The sequence below is a fragment of the Phyllopteryx taeniolatus genome, chromosome 6, assembly GCF_024500385.1.
Source record: "Phyllopteryx taeniolatus isolate TA_2022b chromosome 6, UOR_Ptae_1.2, whole genome shotgun sequence".
NCBI lineage: Eukaryota > Metazoa > Chordata > Actinopteri > Syngnathiformes > Syngnathidae > Phyllopteryx > Phyllopteryx taeniolatus.
In genome coordinates, this window is record NC_084507.1 from 15,905,346 (window position 1) to 15,927,582 (window position 22,237).

Consider the following 22,237-nt stretch of genomic DNA (forward strand, 5'->3'; position numbering starts at 1 on the left):
AACACGAGAAATCAAATTTGCAATAAAAGAAAGTGGTATTTGTTTGTTGTTGCTATATACTGGCGGGCCAGCTCTAATACGCAATTCATATGGTCTTGCTGGCCAAATATAATTACATCGTGGGCCAAATTTGGCCCCCGGGCCTGAGTTGGACATATAAGCGTTAATCCCTCCCTCGCTGTCAAACCTCATGACTACATTCACAACTCACAATTCCCGTACTTCCCCCTTCTCATCCTCACGACTCATAGTCTCACTATATGACCCTAATGAGTCTCTTTTCTTATTTTTCTTTCTCTTTACCAGCTCCCATTTAACCTTATCCTTCTTAAATCCACCCATCCATCCATCCATTTTCTGTACCGCTTATCTCAACCTTACACTTACACGTATAGCGCTTTTCTAGGCACGCTTTACAATTTCATGCATTATCATATCACAGTCCTGTTAATAAGGTCGACAATGCCAGAATCCATCAATAAAAGATTCAGGATAATGCAACCCTAGGGTGGCACAAGCCGGTGCAAACTGAAGGCCGGTCCCAAGGCCAGATAAATGCATCGGGCTGCGTCAGGAAGGGCATCCGGCTTAAAACTTTGCCAAACAAATATGAGCGTGCATCCAAAGAATTCCATACCAGATTAGTCGCTGCCCAGGTTAACAATGTCCACCACTGGTGCCGTTAACCTAGAGGGTGCTGGTGGAAATTCAGCTACTCTGGATCGAAGACAAAGGAGAGGTGAAAAGGGGGTTCTTAGGCAGAAAGAGGAGAGGAAAGCACAAAGCGTAAAACTGAATGTGGGGACTATGACTGGAAAAGCTATGGAATTAGTTGACATGATGATTAGGAGAAAGTTAGTTATATAATGTTTCCAGGAGACCAGGTGGAAAGGCAGTACGTCAAGAAGCTTAGGGGCAGGGTTCAAATTATTTTACCACAGTTTAGATGGAAAGAGAAATGGAGAAGGGGTTATAATAAATGGAGAGTTAGCTCAGAACAAATTCCTTGTTTTTATAACATACTTGGCCGATAAAGGGGATTTTGATAAAGGTGATTGTGATTAAAAAAAAAAAAAAGGCGGTTTGACATAGCTTTATGCTAGCTAGAGTGCGCTTCACAAGGTCGACAATGCTAAATCCCATTATAATAACACAAAAATATTAAAGCAAACGAAAAGTTATTAAACAATATGAATTATTATTCGACACAATGAGGGATTCCAAAAAAGCAAGTTGTATTTTAAAACAAATGACTGCGAAAATTAGTATGAGATGGCAAAAACTGCAACCACACAAAGCAAGCCGGTGGCTGACAATCAAACCGCCCATTCGCTCGTTCAAGGTTTGAACGACAACCCACTTTGGGCAGGGTTTAGTTTCACCCAAAAATGAAGGAAACGACAGATTAAATCTATACAAAGAGGTCGACAAAGACGGCAATGCTAGGATAAAATAACGGGAAAAAATAACCCGTAGCACACATAAATTGACCAAATCACATACAAAAATCCGCAAAAAAAAAAAAGACTTCAGAATCAGTATCGGCTGGCTAAAACTACAATACCCACCACCCAAAGCGTGCCCTGTGATTGACAAGAAAGACCTCCAATCACGGTTCGAAGTTTTGAACCGCATATTGGGCGGGGCTTTTAGTTTAACAAAAATGGAGGAAAACGGTATGTTAACGTCTGTCTACACGCCTTGAAACACAGTTCGCGGCGAGCAGCAATTCACGTTCTATATTTGGCGTGCCCTCGTCGGAGGAGCGGATCTTGTGGAACGTGTGAGTGACGTGCGGTGATGTCTACGAATGGTGCCGTCTGACGACAGTAAATGAGAGGTAATAATAATAAAAAAAAGAAGGGCCCCTGCCGCCTTTTGCCCGGAGAGCTCCGGCGAAAAGTGGCTAGCGCCGCCTGACGGACCGCCCGGCGAACCGGGCAGCCGACGTCAGGAAATAGCGGTGCCGAGGAGAACAAAAACTGGTCCTCGCAAGCCGAGGGAGCGCCTCCAACCGCCCTCCACACGCTATCACACACTTAATACACAAGCGAAGCTAATAAGAAGCGTTATTTTGGTAGAACACGACCATGGTAGCCAGTGGCTGGGACGAAGCTAGCAACTAGGGCCATATATCTTGTTTGCTAACTGCTAAGTCGAGACATGTCTTTTTTTGCGGCTTTTTGTCAGTGTTGTAATGTAAAATAATTTAGTTTGCGCCACATAATCAACACTTCCATTATTGGTGCTTTCCACATCAAGATAATGTTGGAGATCTTCACCTTTTGAGGGTTAAACGCGCTTAAACCAACAATCCAATGCAGGTCAAAGCAGTTAAATACACGACGTGCTAAAAGTACAGTAGTTACACCTTTTAAATTAAATTGAATAGTTTCAGGCTATAAGGTGGAAGGAGGGCAGAAAATCATGTTTAAATGATGGAAGAAAGCTGGATGAATAAAAAACAGGTATGATGGAAGAGACAGGAAAGTAGATCTGGGGAAGGAAGGCATAATGTAAAGAATAAAGGAGGTCAGAAAGGAAAGGATGCCCGGAAATAAAACTGTTTGTGTAATAAAATGGAAAAAAGTGTAAATTGTACTGTATACCTACTTTTGGCCCAACCTGTATGTAAATAATAAACAGTCTTTGTGTTATAGGTGACAAATAAATTAGTTGTTAGTCTGTTTTAATGTCATTACTCTTTGTATCATTATATATATATATATATATATATATATAGAATATGCCACAGGTTAACAAAAGACATACTCAAATGTCCCGTGGGTCAGATTATAAACACACCTAAATTAGCAATGTAACAAGATTTCCCAAAATGCTAAGTCTGGTTGTTACGGCCACTTCAACCTTACATTTTTTAAAAATTCGTTTTTCTTTTTGTTTTTTCTTTTTTTGGGCGGTAGGGGGGCTAATCTGCTGTGTATCCCCGCTTATTCAATCATTTTTGGAGTTCAAAAATAGTAGTTTATTTTTTTTCAATCACTTATCAGTGGTTCACTATAAGTCGTCCCAACAATACACCAATAATTTAGAAAATCGAATAATGGGTTCCAGATGATGGATGGGAACGTTTGTGTGATATTGCTTATATAAAATCTGGTTAAAAAAAATGCCATAAAATTCCAGTAAAACAGTATAACAACATAACTCATTGAACCCTTTCGTATCGTCTGCTACTTGGGGAACCCCTTCTCTGATTGGCTAAGAAGTTTCCAATAAAAATATCCACCAATAAGTATAAGCAGTACGGAAAATGGATGGATGGAAACTGGTATGGGCCGCAATTCTCAGGGGCTCTCCAAGTTGATGCATCAAAATTACTGTGACAATGCAAACATCTTCACTTGCCCTAAAAACTCGCCTTAAATTCCCCACCCATCAGAATATTTTTTTTCTACTGTTTATGCATAACACAGCTCAAAATGAGTCTGTGACTTGGTTTAAGTTTGAAATCTATGCGGTTTGTCGATTAAATGCAAAAGGCAATAAACGGCATAGGGTTTCCAAAACGGGTGAATTTGAAATCACCGACAGTGTGATGCAGTTTTGTCAAATAATTATTCAAGTACCTGCCCACTTCGTGGTTGGTACCCACTAGGGGTGCGCTGTATAAACACTATAATTGGTAGAAGGTATAAATTTGGTCGAGGGCACAGATTTGGACTCAACCGACCAATTGCGATAACTCTTATTGATGACATCATCATATCTGTCTCAGTTTAAAACGAGGCTCATGCACGTGTGTTCACAGAGCTGCCAGCACTGTATTTTTTCTTTTTAAACCAGCTCCGAGCTGGTTAAAAGACCAGTGTGTCCACATATATTGCTCCCTGCTTTACCAACTGTTCAGAAAGGACTGTGGGAATGCTCGCTTGTGCTACACCAGCCAGGTAGAGTACGAGCTGCGGCTAGATAGCAGCTAAACACTGTCCTCTCACGGTGCCGAGCTGCTCCTCTGCCGTAACTGTGTGCACTTTGCAAGGGCGGACACCAGCGAGAGAGCGGGAAATTAAGAAATGTTAACTAGAGGGACATGGGGCACAGTTGTCTGTTGCGAATGTGTACATGTAGCAGACAGAGACTAGATCCCCGCAGGGGTAACGCTGTGCTAGTAGGGTACATTAACATTAATCACACTGATTTGCACATTTCATTTTCCTTGTTTTGGTTCCGCGGCGACTTCATATTGGGGTACTAGGCGTCTTCGGCGGAGAGCAAGATCCGTGTTACAACGATTACACGTCATGGTGCTCACCTTGCCTTTTAGAATTAATTTAAATGCTCCCAGAATCAGCACCTCCAAATCTGAAACCATGGTCCTCAGTCGGAAAAGGGTGGCGTGCCCTCTCCAGGTCGGGGATGAGATCCTGCCCCGAGTGGAGGAGTTCAAGTATCTTGGGGTCTTGTTCACGAATGAGGGAAGAATGGAACGGGAGATCGACAGGCGGATCGGTGCAGCGTCTGCAGTGATGCAGACTTTGTATCGATCCGTTGTGGTAAAGAAGGAGAGTAGAGCCGTTGCTCCTCCACATCGAGAGGAGCCAGATGAGGTGGCTGGGGCATCTGATTCAGATGCCTCCCGGACGCCTCCCTGGTGTGGTGTGGCGACCCAGGACACGCTGGAGAGACTACCTCCTTCGGCTGGCCTGGGAACGCCTTGGGGTCCCCCCGGAAGAGCTGGATGAAGTGGCTGGGGAGTGGGAAGTCTGGGCATCCCTGCTAAAGCTACTGCGACCCGACATCGGATAAGCAGTAGTAAAAGGATGGATGGATGGATGGATAAATGTTCCCACACTTTCGCCATTTTCTCGTACTCGAAATACCAGAGTCGTTGTTGCAGCCCTAAAAATATCCCCCTCTCTTTTAATTTTCCACATCCCCTTTTAGAGCAAGTTCCCTACTAGTGGGCCAACAATCCAACGGTTGGTGAATTGTGCTTTACAAGGATAGAAACGAGGGATGGGCTTTCAGAATCAGAATCCTCTTTATTTGTTAAGTATGTCAAAAACACAAGGAATTTGTCTCCGGTTAGTCAGACAGTCAATTGACAGAGAATACTTTTGAGACATAAAAACACAGTCTCTGAGCAATAAAAGGCTACCAGTAATGTGGTAATGCCGATACATTTCCATCCATTTTCTGAGCCGCTTCTCCTCACTAGGGTCGTGGGCGTGCTGGAGCCCATCCCAGGCATCATCAGGCAGCAGGCGTGGTACACCCTGAACTGGTTACCAGCCAATTGCAGGGCACATACAAACAAACAACCATTCACACTCACATTCACACCTATGGGAAATATAGAGCCTCCAATTAATGCATGTTTTTGAGATGTGGGAGGAAACCGGAGTGCCTGGAGAAAACCCACGCAGGCACGGGGAGAACATGCAAACTCCACACAGGCGGGGCCGGGGATTGAACCCCGGTCCTCAGAACTGTGAGGCTGACGCTCTAACCAGTCTTTCACCGTGCCGCCGCCGATGCATTTTATTTTTTTGACAATTTTGCAAAATGATGCCAAGTCCTCTGACAATTTTTCCAGCAGTTTTGATTGTCTGTTGCAGTCAGAGTTTGCCCTTTTTTGTAGCAGTACCAAACCAGACTGTGATGGAAGAACACAGGACTGATTCGATCACCGCTGTGTAGAACTGCCTTAACAGCTCCTGTGGCAGGCCGTGCTTCCTCAGAAGCCGCAGGAAGTAGATCCTCTGCTGGGCCTTTTTGAGGATGGAGTTGATGTTGAACTCCCACGTCAGGTCCTGAGAGACTGTAATTCCCAGGAACTTGAAGGTCTCAATGGTTGACACAAGGCAGTTGGGCAGCGTAAGGGGCACCTGTGGCGAAGGATGCCTCCTGAAGTCCACAATCGCCTTATGTACTACTGGACCGATTTTGAGACCGGATTTAGTTACCGGGACGAAGCCGAGAATGTGAAGGGAAAAAAAGTGACTACCTGTAAAGACAATAAAAGCATTTTCACTCATGGAGGCAGCAGTTCATACACTACGCTGTATATACAGGAAGTCCTCGAATTACAACGTACTCGAGCTACGACATTTCGACTTTACGACGCCCGTGCCTCGTCCGCCATTTTGTCCCCAGCACTATAATGTTTCTGCTTAGCTAGTGCATAGTGCTTGTCTGTGCGCCTTGAGTATCTTTGCCTTTTTCGCCCTCCTTTTTTCACACTCTCAGCAGTAATGGTAAGTACAGCATCTTATTTTTTTATTTTAATGTATTTTAGTTTCGACGGCACGGTGGACGACTGGTTAGAGCGTCAGGCTCACAGTTCTGAGGACCGGGGTTCAATCCTCGGCCCCGCCTGTGTGGAGTTTGCATGTTCTCCCCGTGCCTGCGTGGGTTTTTTCACGGCACATCCCAAAAACATGCATGGTAGGTTGATTGACAACTCTAAATTGCCCGTAGGTGTGAATGTGAGTGCAAATGGTTGTTTGTTTGTATGTGCCCTGCGATTGGCTGGCAACCAGTTCAGGGTGTACCCCACCTCCTGCCCGATGACAGCTGGGATAGGTTCCAGCACGCCCGCGACCCTAGTGAGGAGAAGCGGCTCAGAAAATGGATGGATGGATTTTAGTTTCTTTATACGAAGTGTTAACCTTTCCTGCTATGTCACCTGACCGTGGTCAGGAAACGCAGGGGAGACGCCTTCTCCAGTGCCGAAGTTGTCCTCCTCAGGGTTAACTCCCTTCTCTCGTTGCACAGCTGAGCTGGGTGGCGGCAACAATAAAGGCACGATGTACTGATTTGCCGCTTTAATGGCTTTATTAGCTCCTCTGCACATTCAACGTCAACGGGTCCTCCGCTAATCGCTACTCTTCCCCAGTCGCCGTCACTACACTTGCCACTGTACACACGCACTCCTTCCTCCTTCACAGTCCGGTCTCACTCACACATCGACGCACACGCCCACACACACTGAGTTTGCTGTCACAATCACGTGGGACAATACCCGTAACAGAAGTATTTCGACATAAATGTTGACTTTAACGATGAAATGCGACTTACGCGGAATTTCGGGTTACATCGCCAGCGTAGGAACAGAACTCGTTCGTAAATCGAGGACTTCCTGTATGTAGCATATGGACAGCAAAATATTTAGATTAATTTTATGCTTGACGTTGGTCAGTAACTCTAGAGACATTTATTTTTATACAACACAAACGGTCAAATTAATAATTTTTCCAAGTTTCTTTTAAATGACAAATTCTATTTTTATGTTGTTCACAGTTGCAGTATTACCTTGCCCCTGAATCAATTCGATAAAACAAGACCTGTTGACATCATGGAGGCGCAGGGCATCTACATGGAGGTGGAGCAGCCTGAGGAGGACTGCGTGGAACACCAATACATGTGTAGCGAATGCTACCAGCTTTTCAACTCCCTGGAGGATGTGCTGATCCACCAGGAGATTCATACAGGCCAGGAGGGAGAGGAAGGTGAGGTGGGCCAGGTGGTCCACTGCGAGCAGTACCAGTGCCTGGAGTGTGGCTCGGTACTCGTGGACTCCGAGGAGCTGCTGCTGCACCAGGAGATGCACATGCGGGAGGCTGGGATGGAGGCTAAGCAACAAGGTCAGACATTTTGTTGGGTGGGGTCTTTGTTGGAATCCTTCACTCATTCCCTATTCCCTAATTTCCTAGTTCACTAAAAAAATATATTAGAGATCTCTTTATAGCAGAGATGGGGGGGATTTGTCATTTGACTTGACTCGAGTTGCCAGTTTTATGACTCGCGACTTGCTTGCCAATACTTACGAAAGACTTGACTTTAAACTTGGTAGCCAAAAGACTTGACTAGACTGACTTGAACTACATACCTTGACAAGTCATCTCGTTTAGAGTTGTAAATCTGCATTTTAATTAAGACAGTTTGCCTTATTTTATTTTACATGGAGAAAATAGTGGTAATTTTACAAGAAAAACAAGACCAACTTGACAAAGTTTTTAAAATTTACGAAAGTTTTAAATGGCACAGAAAAACACAGAAATTTATTTTGTAAATTTATAAAATAACAAATAAAGTAGTAATTTCACAACAGAATATTTTTTTCCATATTGCTGAAATAGTAATAAGAAAATTCTCATTTGTATGAGGAAAAATGCATCATTTTATGAGAAAATGAATTTTGAGAGGAAAAAGTCTCTGAATACAGGTGACAGGGAGCGGGCCTGACCATGAATAGTGAAAATCTGCGAATAATTGATGCTCATTATTTAAAAAAATAATCATAATTTTAAAAAAGCGGTGGGATTGCATTAAAAAAAACACCAATAAGCGGGGAATCTGGAAAAAAAATATTGCGAAAATAATGGCTTCCGCGAATTACGGGATAGGTTCCCCCCAAAAATCTGCGAATGCCAGACTGCGAATATGCAGCGGTCCATTTCAAATGATTAGGTTGTCATATGACAGAAAAATTTGTAATTCTACAGGATTTGTTTTCTAATGTTACATACATAATTCACAATTCCAAAGTCACAACACCAAATTTAACAAAAAGAGAGTTTTTTTGAACAGGAAAAAGGTTTCAGTGGGTGAGAAATAAAGGTTTATGAGAATTGTTTTTGATATTCCAGAAAAATGTGTAGGTCATATTTTTTAACAGGAAAAAGTTACAGAAATATCGTCGAAATTTTACAAGAAAAAGTAATTTCATGAAAACAAAATCATATTTTTCCTTACAAAAGTCATAGTAAAATGTGAATCCGAGTAATTGTAGAAGGAAATGTCTAACGATCAATGGAATAGTCATTTCAAATTTGGAATTCCTTAATGTGTGTGTGTGTGTGTGTGTGTGATCTCTACTCCAGAGTTGTGTGAGGCTGAGGTGTCCCAAGATTGTGGTTCACAGCCACCCCAACCGGTCCAGTACCAGTGTCTCGACTGTCTTGCTTTGTTTGACTCGCCCAACACGTGGCTGGAACACCGCAAAAGCCACAACAGTAGCACCACGAGCACCTACGCGGAGATGACTGTAAGACAGAGACCGGAAAAGAAATGTTGGGTTAATGGTCTCTTTAAAAAAGTCAAGTTAACGAATCAGCCTGTGATTCCCAGCCACAGGAGTACGAGGTCCAAGCGGACGGCACCGTGGCTCCTGTCACCAACATGCAGAACTTTGTGTTGAGTGAGCGGCAGGCCGGGGAGATTTTGGCACAGGTACTTCAATTTATACTCCTTTGACGGAAACGCACAGTATTATCATTGTTTCTCACAGGATTGGATTCTATATTTGCGGTGGTGGGTATCCGTCAGCGCGGCGGAGGAGGGGGGTTTGAGCATTGATGTTTACGACACACAAAATAGGAGTTTGATTTGGATTTTAAAAGAATACTTTTTTTGTAATGTCGCGCCGGGAACCAATTACGCGCCTTGTATGAGTGCCATACAGTACAGGCATGTACAAAGCCTCTGAGTCAACTCATCTCTTTGTTTGGCATGCAGTGAAACCTTCTCTCGCGCGCATCAACATGAAACAACGCAATATGGCTGCCGATATGGCTGGATTTTTAAATATTTTTTATTTATTTATTTTTTTATGAATCTTTTGGAAAAACCCGCAAAGCACTGAAGCCGTAAAACGTGAAGCACGAAGTGGCGAGGTAACACTGTATATGTGTGTATATATATATGTGTATATATATTATATGTGCATATGTATGTGTGTGTGTATATATATATATATATATATATATGTATGTATGTATGTGTGTGAGTGTGTGTGTATGCAAAGCAAAACTGTTCCAGCACAAAAGGGTTTAGTTCCCCTACAAAGGCATCTGAGGATTTGCAACAGGTTTGCCTTGTGTCCGTTGCAGGTGTTTGCACAGCAGCAGCAAAAAAAGAAAGGCCACCCCATCTCAAAGTCCGCCAGCTGCCCCTCCCTGCTTCCCACAGTGACGCCTACCCCCGGCTCAGCCACCATGCACCTTCAGATCCTGACGGCCCAAGCTCTGGCCGATAGCTCCGGCACGCGCGCTCAACCCAGCAAGATTGCGTCCGTGGCGGGCTGGCAAAAGCGTGGCGCCCTGGAGAACGGCACCGCCCGCCGAGTGGAGCTGATGTTGTCCCCCGTGGGCGTCGCCGACACCCGGCGACCGCCGACAGAGATGGTGGTCATCCAACCGTACGAATGCTCTGAATGCTCCCTTCTCTTCCAGACCCCGGAGGACCTCCTCCAACACCAGGGGGAGCACTTCCTGGGTCAGGACAAAGAGAGTTCGGAGGTGGGACTGATGTGCGGCTTGGAGGAAGCCCGGGGGCGCGAGGAAATGGTGGACAAGACGGACAACTCCATAGGGCAACTGAACCAAGCCATAACAACGGAGAAGAAACCTGCGCTGTTGCCCAAGACCCAGCAGTGCTCACTGTGCAGTCGCAACTTCAGCTCCGTCAACCGGCTCAAAGCTCACCAGCGCGTACACGAGCAGGGCACGCATGAGTGCACTGAGTGCGGCAGGGTTTTCAAGAAAGAGAGCTCACTGCAGGCCCACCTGCGCACCCACTTGGGTGTGAGCAGGTATTTGTGCGTGGACTGCGGCCAAGGCTTCACCACCGAGATGACCCTCATCATGCACAGGTAAGGTAAGCCCTGCGAGGGCGGTGTCCTCTCTGCTCCCACGGGGCCTCATCTTTCACCTTCGTGTGCTTCTTGCAGGAAGTCTCACACGGCGAACCCCCTTCACAAGTGCCAGTTCTGCAACAAGACCTTCACCAACATGACCAAGTACCTTTACCACCGACGGTCACACCTCAGCCTCAACGCCTGTGGCATGCCTGCCTCCAACACCTCCACGGTAGTTCAAACCCTCATTCTTACTAGATACAACTGGACAATCACAATTTTTTTTATTTTTTTTGCTTTGTCTTGCCAGCCAACATTTAAGTTGGAGTTGTTGGTGAAAGAGAATACTGGATAGTGTCTGCATCAACAATAATATGAGGACTTGTGGCGGTCGATTAACAACCTCTTTTGGTTAAAAAAATGGTTAGTGTGGTCATAATCACACAAAAAAAGCCCCGTCCATCTAGTGTTTCGCTGAACCGTCTGCTTTCACCCCACAGACACACAGCCTTCTATTCTATTCCTCCATCCACTCTCCTCCACCGCTGACCCGCTCTTCCAATCACAAATCACTTACAGACACCTTCATAGACAGTCGAAACTTATGGAAGTCTCGCAAAATTAGACATACAACTACAAGGTCGCTCCGATACATTATTGCAGAGCATTCGCTCCTCCTATTTAAAAAAAAATTATTTGTAGTTCTAGTACTCTCACGAATGGCGACCCTGCTGTTGTGTTACATTAGTTGGTGTAAGTTCCGACTGTCTGAAAGGCTGTGAAGTTGTTTGAACGTGGTCTGGATGAGCAAGTTGCGGTTTGGGGCAAGTGCAACTGGGGACGGTAGGGAGAGTGAGCTTGTGTTTGGAGGCAGAAGACAAACTGTTGAGCAGACTGCTAGTTGACAACTGAAAAAATATCAATGACATTATCAATTAGTTGACTCGACTGTCATCACCGTAGCGTCGAGGGCCCAAAATATTTTAGCCGTTCCACACCTAGTGTCTACCCCACTCGGCCTTGACTGTTTTCCAAGCAGATCACTTTTAACTAGGGATGTAAAAATATTCACAATACTGCAATATCGCGAAATTAAAAGTGCCTTGATATCGTCGAGGTCTTGGTACAAAATAATGAGCTGTTGTGTTTAAAATCTGGTTTTGGGCCAGCTCTATGCAGCCACGCCGCTTAGCCAGGCTGCTACAGCCAGACTACAGCACTCCACTACCTCGATAAGAGTATAAACGCATCCGATTGGACAAGTAACCCATGTGACCAAGTGGGGTACGTCACAAAAAAAATGCACTGATTGGCTGCCTGACCCACGTGACCAAAAGGCTGCGTTGGGAGAGATGCAGAAACAACTCGGTGCTCCGAGTCCCTCCCAAGGCTACTGTGTAGCCCCTATGCCATCGCAGTCATTAGGCGAAAGGCGCCTTGTTGTTCGCGCCGGCCTCCGTCCCAGCAAACGCAGACCCACAGGCTGGGATCGGCTGCTGGTGGACCTCCACTTCACGAAGCCGCATCCTGATCGGTGTTTAACTGTATGCTTTATAACTGTTATAGTCGGTGTTTTATAACTGTATGCCGCCATCTAGTGGTTATGAAAAAGGTGTACACTTTCATTCCAATATGCCACCGCCACCTATAGGTTATGAAAAAGATGTAGCCTACACTTTCATTCCAATATGACAGGGGTATATGCATATATGACTGCATACATGTACAGTTGTGCTCATAACTGCATACACAGGCAGAATTTGTGAAATCTTGTTTTTTTGTTCTAAATACGACTGATGGCTGAACAACAACGATCATTAATTTCTTTATGGTTATGTTTTGTTTAATGATAATGCTTTTCTGAAATGATTGACAGTTTAATTTGAATCCCATTAAAATAAAATTAAATGTGTTTTGACTGGTCCTTCATATTTTGTTCAGAGAATTGTATACATCTTACAAATGCTGTTTGGGTAATCAAACATATGAGGACCACTGTGCATTTTCTCATTTACTAAATAAAAGTAGGACTGTGAATTTCAAAATAAGAGCAAGTAAATAAAAAAAGTATTATGTGTTTAAATGAAGTGCTGAACTTCAGAATAATTATTTGAAAAAACTAACAAATATACTTTGTTTTGATTATATGGGTATAAGCAAAATCATGCATTGTAAAAATGCATTTTACAAGGGTAGAAGGAAGGGTTTTCCAGAATTTTGTGGTAAACTTTGGGGGTGTGTATTATACATAGGTGCGCATTATACACGAGAAATTATGGTAGATATCGCTACATCCCTACTTTTAACACACACCTCCATCTTTGAGACCTCTGACAACACTGATTTAGGCACTGGTACCAAAAAAACCGACAAACTGATTTGGCAACCATATTATTGGTTACATCACTGACTATGTTAATCTCAATTTGTGGTTTCTGTACCTCTCCAGGTCAACACTGCTCCACAACGAGCCTCTCTCTCCATTCTGGCCATCCTACAGCGAGCCAGGGAGAAGAACACGCGGATGATGGCCCCCCTCTCTGAGGAGGAGATGGAAAACATGGACCAGGACCCTGCGGATCTGAACAAGATGGACAGGAGTGAGGGTCAAGGAAAGGAGAGTGAAGAGCGTCCTGACGACAAATCTGCCGAAGATGTCGCGTCCAGCTCTGCAGGAAGCGCTCCGCCCGCGTCTTCGGAAAAAGGCGGGTTCACTTGTCGCTCTTGTCCGAAGACGTTCCCCTCCCAGCTGCAGCTCCTCCAGCACCGGCGTGCGGCGCACGGGCCCGAGCGCAGCTTCCTGTGCGGCGTCTGTGGCAAGGCCTTCAAGAAGCAGATCCACGTACGCAACCACATCCGCACGCACACGGGCGAGCGGCCTTTCCAGTGCGCCGACTGCGGCAAAACATTTTCATCCCTCGCCAACCTCACCCGCCACACGCTGATCCACACTGGCGTGCGGCCGTACCGCTGCGACGTGTGCCAGCGCTCCTTCTCGCAGTCATCCAACCTGCGCCAGCACAGCCTTCTGCACGCGGGGGGCGGAAGCGGGGGCCTGAAGTGTCCCGACTGCCCCGCCGCCTTCCGCTGGTGCACCAAGCTGGCCGCACATCGCTTCACGCACCACCAGGGATCTCCCGCACCCTTCCCTTGTCCCCACTGCGAGACTGGCTTCCTCACCAGGAGGCAACTAGATGCCCACTCTTCGGCGCAACATCCCCTCATTCCTCTAGAGTCGGGGGGCAACCCCGCCAGCCAATCGGAGCGGTCCCCCTCTACCGCAGAAGATTCCGGCACTCTGGTTCAAGGTGGCTTGGATTGTGACATCTGCGGTAAGAAGCTCAACTCCCCCGCCAATCTGCGGCTCCACAAGCTGAGCCACCCCGGTCCCGTGCGGCTGCGCGGCGCACCCGGCAAGCGGGCTAAATCCCACCAGTGCCCCGTGTGCGGCAAGCTGTTCGTGTCCAGCTCAGGCGTAGCGCTGCACCAGCGGGTGCACACGGGCGAGCGGCCTTTCCCGTGTCAGATCTGCAGCAAGCGCTTCCGCCAGAGGACGCACCTGCGCGAGCACCTGCGCACGCACTCAGGCTTGCGTCCTTTCTGCTGCGAGATGTGCGGCAAGGGCTTTGTCCAAAGCATGCACCTGGTCGAACACCGCCGCACACACACGGGGGAGCGGCCGCACGTCTGCCCGCACTGCGGAAAGGCCTTCAAGACCTTTTCCAACCTTAGGAACCACAAGAAGACACACAGTTGCCAGCAGAAGAGGGACCGGGACCGTGAGGCTAACGCCAAAGCTGTCTCGGGTGTGGAGGTTTCTGCGGTGGAACTCCCCAAGGGGCAGCCTCACTTCATCCAGATCCAATCGTCAGACGTTCAGCAGGTCCGTATATGTCTTGAGCAGGGGTGGGCATAACCGATTATAGCTGATTATTTAATAAAATACTAAATATTTAACATTTGTATTTATTAAAATAAATAATTTGAATAGATACAAATTTTAAACATTTTATTAATTGGTTATTTTAACTTCATCTATGAAAAACATTTTTGTAAAGTGAAGAATTTGCGTGTAAAATGTGTAGGTAGATGGCATAGCTAATTATAATTGTTTAATAAGAAATGTGTACAATTCATTTTACTAATCTATTTTATTTTCAATACATTTACGATAGCACAATTTGAAATAAAAATGGTTTAAAATTTGTATGTAAAACATTCAAGTTTGTCTATTTCAATAATAATTATGAAGCAGATTTTTCGGCCACTGGTTTATAACTATATAATTTATTGTAACTAAACTGTTTAATAAAATATGCACAATTGTTTATATTATTTTATAGTTTATGCAACAAATACAAAGTAAATTAGTACATCAGTTTAGATTAAACAAGTTTGGGACAGAACAGTTTTATTTTTGTTTCGATTGTCTATTTCAAACATGTAAGTAACAATAAAATAAAAGCAGCAAATCAATAACAAACAAAAGGAAACAATACAAAACTAGAAGGTTAAGTAAGAACAAGGTCAGAGCAGAAAAACTTTCAAATGCGTGAAAGGCATTGTGGCAATGTGGCAAATATCACAGAAGTCTGATCATCTAAATGCTCGGTTGGCCGGATTAAATAATTCAGTGTGCCCGCAGGCCGTACTTTGCCCACCCGTGATCTACACTCATCATCCGAAGCATACCGCATCACGTGTCAAATTTTTGTCCCGTCACAGGGCACCAATACCATCATGTGCAACGAGTTCGGGGAGACCATTGCCATCATCGAGAGCAGCGAGGGTGGGGCGCTGCCTCTGGAGCAGGCCTTGGAGATCTTTCAGACGGCCCTGGAGAGCGGCATGGATGGACTGCAGATGCTCTGAACCACAAGAATTACTCACTTTGAAACACGTGTTATGAAAACCACTCACATATGTAATACATAACATACTGTTCAAAAGTTGGTGGTAAATTAGAAATGTCGTTATTTTAGAAAGAAAAGGTTCCCCCCCCCCAATGAAGTTCAGATGTAATTGATCAGAAATATATTCTAGACTTTATTTAAAAAAAAACAAAAAAAAAACTACTTTTTGTTTGAAAACGTGTATAAATGCAATGTGTTTTAATGGAAAACATGAAATTGTTGAACTGTTAATGAGGAGTCTTAAAATGAACTTTAAAGGGGTTTGAGTGTCCATGTGAATACATGTACCTGATGTGACTTTTTAAATAATTTTTACTATAATTTGTATTTTGATGTGATAGCTGGAGAGCTTGACAAAAAGGGGTATAAATAAATCAATAAATGTAGTTTGCGTCCTTTTGAATTCATTCACCACAATATTACTTTTTTTAAATTGACCACCTAACTTTATTGGCATACTGATACAAATTCTTTACAGATACAAACTTAAAATTATTCATAGAAATTTGTCTCTTGGATACTGGAACAGCCAAACATGAACACAAAAACAAGCCATATAATTGCTTTTTTTTCTCCATGTTGTCCATTTTTTGTTCTTTCATGTCTGTATATGGTAGATGCTTACTGTATATAACCAACCAATTTTGTACAAAGCTCAATTATTCTGTCCCAACAGTTTTTGATTGTGACTGGGTGGAGGGAGGAGAGGTATAAAGTGATAAAAGGCGGCGAAAGGAAAGGATAAAAGGAGAGTGATAGTTGAGGCGGGTCTAGAAATCCATCCATCCATTTTCTGAGCCGCTTTTCCTCACTAGGGTCGCGGGCGCGCTGGAGCCTATCCCAGCTATCATCAGGCAGGAGGCGGGGTACACCCTGAACTGGTTGCCAGCCAATCGCAGGGCACATAGAAACAAACAACCATTCGCACTCACATTCACACCTACGGGTAATTTAGAGTCTTCAATTAACCTACCCTGCATATTTTTGGGATGTGGGAGGAAACCGGAGTGCCCGGAGAAAACCCATGCAGGCACGGGGAGAACATGCAAACTCCACACAGGTGGGGCCGGGAATTGAACCCCGGTCCTCAGAACTGTCAGGCAGATGCGCTAACCAGTCGCCCCGGGTCTAGAAATGTGTTTTAAAAAAAAAGGAAAGGGAAGACAAAGCACAGAGAAAGGGAACAGTACATGCCTCCAAAGGAAGAGCATCGAGAGCACTGAGGAATAACAAAAGTCACAGGAGGAGCCAACACAATATTAAAATTTAAAATGCTTAAAGTCCATAAAACTAAACTGTTGGCAAAAACAAAAGTTGTAGAGTAAAATGGCCACCATGGACCAACCTACTTCCTTCATGCGTAACCAATTAGAGGCACGGGAATGTTTGCTTTCTTCTGACTACGATGCAGGGACCAGCGAGAAAGATGGCACAGCCAGAAGTCCACTCACTTTCTGTCAATTCTGCAGTCATTTTTTTAAGAGCGCTCCTGAAGTGGTCTGTTTGTCACAAAACGGTGGGAAAATGACCACTCGGGTCAGTGGGATGGACAAAAAAAAAAAGTATTTGAGGGTCCCAGCCCCCCAGAATGTCAGCTAACTGGAAGTGATTCCACATCCAGGGAAAAAATTATGATGCATTTGCCTCTCTAACATTATTCAAAACAAATCAAGAAGAAAGGTTGTCGTCTTTTTAAAGCCGATGGACACATTTGGCCGTTCCGCAGAATCTAATATTCTGAAATCTTAATACAGTTACCACGGTTTCTCGAACTTTCTTTTTTTTTCTCATTTTGGTACTCTTGTTCTAAACAGACATCTCAAAGAGATGGGAATACGAGTCCACATTGTGGCAAAAAGTCCTCATCTGGAAGAGTCTTGCGAGTCGCCAGGATCCTCCTCGGTCCCGGGTTCGGCGTCCTCGTCTTCTCTTCCCGGCCCGTCCGCTGACTGGGCGCCAGACGGTCCGGGCAACGAGTCAGCGGGGACGGGGAGATAGGCGGCGTCGGCCGGGGTGGCCGTCTGCATGATTTTCTGCCGGACCTCCCTGATCTTAAGCTGCAGACACACCTTGGTGGGGAATATGTCCGAGTACCGAGTCTGGAAGGCAGCCGTGGCTTGAGCTGCAAGCGGAGAACAACGTCAAAATTGCAGCGGCTCAATTCGTGGCTTTGTGTGATGACAAAATAAACGCCTTGCTTGTTGTTGTCAGAAATAAGAGGGGAAGTAATCCACCCCGTTCACAGATGCTATTGTTTACACGGAAACGTTAAAAGGATTGAACTTGGTTGCTAACCAAAACAGCAGCACCTACTAGATTGTAATTTATGTAAAGCACTTTGGGTTGCATTGTATAAAATGAAGTTTTGATTGCTTGATTGGCTTACTTTTACACGGAGTGGTGTGTGCGACAGTCCGTGTAGAAAAATGATCCCTGCGAAGCTTCAAGGCAGAGATTTTGCTTCTACCTTTTATATATCAAAATAGAATCTTTACTGACATTGCACAGTGTAATTTGAGTTATTCAATTAATCGCTGCAGTCCTCGTTCCAGACCCACCCGTGTACTTTTTTGTTGATTAAACAGAGTGGGTCTTATTGACCCATGTTCGTAATAAACTAACACAAAGGGAGGGTTCATATTATTATTATTCTTCCTCGTGTGTGTACTAGGGGTGTAACCCTATATGTATTCCTATTCAGATTATTTTGAAAAGGAACATTTGGAATGGTACAGAGTTGTACGAAACATATTCGGTAAGGGACAGTGAGGACAACTGCCTTGCATTCTAGCTTATCCCTTTTTACGATTGAGTGTGGAATCAATACGACAGCTGAAATATGTCTATGTTGCGAGCGCTGAGATATATTTTGGGGGCCATATTGTCAAGGATGCGTGTAATAAAGTATGTTATGTAAACCTGATGGAAAGAAGCCCTGCTGCTCCTGGAACAGCTGCATCACCAGCGCCCTCCTCTGGTCCAGCGTCCGACGCAGCGACGAGTACGGCACTTTGTCGAACTCCAGTTCAGCCAGGATGTCCTCGCCATCTGTGCCTATGGAAAGAAATACACACACACAAAAAAAAATTGAATAATAAAAAATAAATAAATAAGTAATAAGATCTCTACGGAAAAAAAGTTGTGCAGAAAGGAACCTAACTAACAACTACTTGACTTGACTTATTAGTTCAATTTGTTCCATGACCTCGCTGAAATGAATGGCAATGGCATTAAAGCCAGCCCCCCAAAAAACACCTCCAAATTTTTGCAGTTTTTTTTACTTCAAAAAAAAATACAAAATAGCACTCTACACCGTTGTAAGTTTTGCAACTTAGTGACTCAGTAAGGTGCAGTAATAATTAGAGCCTGAATGATTAATCATCTGGCTGATACATATTAGCACATTACAACATAAGACAATGACATTCAAACAAACATTCCTCCCGCCCCAAAAAATTCTCTCTGTCGTCAAGTTAAATGACAATGACTTGCAAAACAGTCAAATGTTCTGCCTGTAATTCATATCTTTATTATTCTAAGCGTTAAGAGACAAAAAAAATAAGGTACTTTATTCATTTAAATTTTTTTTTAATTAATTGGTTATCAGAAGGGCTAGACGGTGGACGACTGGCTTGCACATCTGCCTCACAGTTGTGAGGACCCGTATTCAAATCCCGGCCCCGCCTGTGTGGAGTTTGCATGTTCTCCCCGTTCCTACGTGGGTTTTCTCCAGGCACTCCGGTTTCCTCCCACATCCCAAAAACATGGATTGATTGGAGACTCTACATTGCCCGTAGGTGTGAATGTGAGTGCGAATGGTTGTTTGTTTGTATGTGCCCTGCGATTGGCTGACGCCCAGTTCAGGGTGTACCCCGCTTCTCGCCCGAAGATAGCTGGCTAGTGAGGATAAGCGGTACAGAAAATGGATGGTTATCAGAATTTTATTTTGCCAAATATCGGCATTGGCCTCAAAAAATCTATATAGGTCGGACCCGAGTAATAATAGTCGTTTTTCAAAGAGGATAAAGATTCTGCCTGTGAGTGTGGGTATATTGTCTGTCTACATGTGTTGCTGCACTGTTTGTGTTCCAATAGCCATCGCTTAAAGGGTTATAACAACCGAAACATCGATGCTAGTTTCATGAGCCTGTCTATGGTTTTGCATTGTGTGTTAACATTAAGCTAGCTTGTGGCATCTTAGAGTTATAAAAAGTGCACAAAAAACATGACTAGGTGAGCATAAGTTTCACAGAAAAAAACATGAAGAGGTGAATTTGCAAATATGCGGTGGTTCACTGAACTGTGCGGAGGTTGGTGTGCGTGTGGAGTAAGTACCTGGTCGGTCGAAAGTGAAGATGTCGCCCTCGCACTTGGCGGCGCTTTTGGGCGTGTTGGGCTCAGAGCTGCAGCTGGAACGCCGCCGACTCTTCCTCTTTGGAGAGACTTGATCGTCAGTGGCCGAGTCCAAGTCTACAAAACAAGACATGGAAGAGAACAAGATTACAATTGTGTTCTGTATTACTGGTATACAGTGGTACCTTCACTTGGGAGTTGAATTTGGTCAGTGACCAAGCTCGTAACTCAATTTACTTGGATATTATGTGAATATTCCCAATTAAAAGTAACTGAAAGGCCAATTAATCTGTTCCAGCACCCAAAAAAACAGCACCATTTTTTTTCCCCTGTTAAACTAATTCATAAAGTGTAATTGCTATACCTACTGCAGTAATCATGTTGGATGTGCCTTTAAGGGGTGTCGCAAGTCGAATAACTTTATGCACCGCACACTCAAGAGCATGGATATGGGTCATTTTCATGTAATTTGATCAATAACAGTAAAGACATACTCCACTGAATTTCATTATGAAAAGCACTTTATTTTAGAGTGTACTTATCTCTTGATCGTATTTACTATTATGGCCTCAAAGTTTCCATCATCAATAACTTCAAACATGGCTGTTTCAGCATGCGAGACATTTACACATTAAATCAAGACGGGATGAAAAAATTGCTCAATTAGAATTTTGTATTATTTTTTTTCTAGCAAGTGTCTTTACCATCATTAATTGAATTACTGTATCTGGAAAATGAACCATATATAACACAGTACGTGTATAAAAGCGCTATAGAAAATGAATGAATTGATGAATAGCGACCTGTGGAGTTCTTCCTCTTGCGTCGATAGCTGCCCAGAATGGCGCGGGGCGACGTGGCGAGGCTCTGCAGCGTGGGCGACGGCAGCACCTCCTCGGGCCGAAACTCGGGCAGCTCGGCAAAGCGCTCCTCGAAGTAGACCTCCGACAGCACCCTTCCCGACCAGCACGCACAAAAAACACGCACACGGTATATAGCGCGCCGTCCTGTTGCCCTGATGGGGTCACGTTGCGAGCACTCACTTGTCCACAGAGTCAAAGGTCTTCTTCAGAGGCGGCGGGCGGACTTTGATCTTCTTTGGCACCGGCTCGTCTTTGTCGGTGTGGGGGGGCGGCAGGGTGGGCTCGGTGGCTAATGGAGGCGGTAGAGGAGAGGAAGGGAGGGATTCCTTCCATCCAGCCTAAACAAAACGCAACCATCCAAGAGTTTTAACCCTTTCTATCTGTCTATCTATCTACCAATCTATGATTCCAGATCCGTGCGGTATTTTGACAAAAGCATTTCACCAACACGCTAGTTAAGACATCTGGAAATTGTTTAAATTGTGGGAGAAATAAAAATTCACGTGTTTCATTGACGTACAAGCTGAGTTGTAAGCAGATTACCTCTCTGGTTGTTTCTGCAGTGCCATCACAGGACGCAGGGTCCTCTGCCGAATGCGAAGCGGGAGATGCCGTTGTGGGTCCTGGCGGTTCCGGGTCGAAGGAGAAGTGACTGTTGGATGCGGCAGTGGCTGCGGTGGCCTCTCTTTCCCTTTCTTTCTCCCGCTCCTTTTCACGCTCCTTACCGCGACCTCCTCCCTCGTAGCTGCCCACCGGGATGCTGGCCAGCGTGGCTTTCACCTTCTGGGGCGGCCTGGTTGGGAGCTGGCTGAGCTTGAGTGTGTTGGGTGTGCTTACTGAAAAAGAGAATATTCAAATCATAATCATTCATAAATATGTAGTTTTGAAGCCAAAATAAAAGTACAGTAAAAACACTTTTAGAGACAAAACCTACATTTAAGAGTATAAAATGATTACCAAATGATTTACCAAATCTATATGACTCAATAGAATACAAATACCATTAAATGGAAAATACTGAGATGGATTATTATTTCATTTTGTGGAACAGCAGATGAATGAATGAATGAATTACATAAAAAGAAAGAAACATTCTGAACCATGCTAATTTGTAATTGGTTTCAAGATATGATAATGAATAATAATGCACCCTTGACAATGCGCATAGAAATTTGTATTTTACTAAGGTTTTTAAAGAATCTTTTACGTTCCCTGAAGTAAACTAGAAATAACTTCGTTTGCGCATAAGTCAAACAAAACGAATGCGGAACACTTTATTGAAAAGAGGAAACTTTTTGCCTTGCTCTGTGTGCATGCCCTGACATGCTATCAAACGGACATGTTAGCAACAAATATGATACTGCATCGTAACAAACTGGTTGTGTCGGTATTGTTGCCTGTTGCAGTTGAGGGATTGTGTGAACATGATGTTTCTGTTGTTTAGTGCTGTTATTTACGAGTGGTTTTGAACGCATCGCACTGGAGGAACAGGGGAGGGAGAAAAG

General features: G+C 44.4%; 2 protein-coding genes across 2 annotated transcripts in view; one reads left to right on the forward strand and one right to left on the reverse strand.

Annotated features, from left to right (window-relative positions):
* The first annotated feature begins 1,639 nt into the window (after positions 1 to 1,639).
* On the forward strand, positions 1,640 to 15,902 carry znf526 (zinc finger protein 526). Its single transcript, XM_061777850.1, has 8 exons — positions 1,640 to 1,840; positions 7,267 to 7,610; positions 8,850 to 9,013; positions 9,097 to 9,198; positions 9,858 to 10,618; positions 10,697 to 10,835; positions 13,053 to 14,486; positions 15,329 to 15,902. The coding sequence occupies exons 2-8, from the start codon at positions 7,322 to 7,324 to the stop codon at positions 15,473 to 15,475; spliced, it is 3,036 nt and encodes a 1,011-aa protein (XP_061633834.1). The 5' UTR covers positions 1,640 to 1,840; positions 7,267 to 7,321; the 3' UTR covers positions 15,476 to 15,902.
* A 37-nt stretch (positions 15,903 to 15,939) lies between these two features.
* cicb (capicua transcriptional repressor b) overlaps positions 15,940 to 22,237 on the reverse strand; it is a 65,889-nt gene continuing 59,591 nt past the window's right edge. The window contains exons 16-21 of the mRNA XM_061777849.1: positions 21,276 to 21,568; positions 20,913 to 21,070; positions 20,673 to 20,824; positions 19,852 to 19,986; positions 18,436 to 18,570; positions 15,940 to 17,638 (exon numbers count right to left, since the gene is read on the reverse strand). Of these exons, the coding sequence (XP_061633833.1) occupies positions 17,379 to 17,638; positions 18,436 to 18,570; positions 19,852 to 19,986; positions 20,673 to 20,824; positions 20,913 to 21,070; positions 21,276 to 21,568 (1,133 nt within the window). The 3' untranslated portion in view covers positions 15,940 to 17,378. The remainder of the gene's footprint in view (positions 17,639 to 18,435; positions 18,571 to 19,851; positions 19,987 to 20,672; positions 20,825 to 20,912; positions 21,071 to 21,275; positions 21,569 to 22,237) is intronic.

Excerpts from the sequence above, each read along its gene's own strand:
- znf526 (XM_061777850.1), top strand. The coding sequence starts at position 7,322 with ATGGAGGCGCAGGGCATCTACATGGAGGTGGAGCAGCCTGAGGAGGAC. Across the intron at positions 9,014-9,096 it reads GCACCTACGCGGAGATGACT|CCACAGGAGTACGAGGTCCA; the intron begins GTAAGACAGAGA and ends TGTGATTCCCAG. Across the intron at positions 10,619-10,696 it reads ATGACCCTCATCATGCACAG|GAAGTCTCACACGGCGAACC; the intron begins GTAAGGTAAGCC and ends TGCTTCTTGCAG.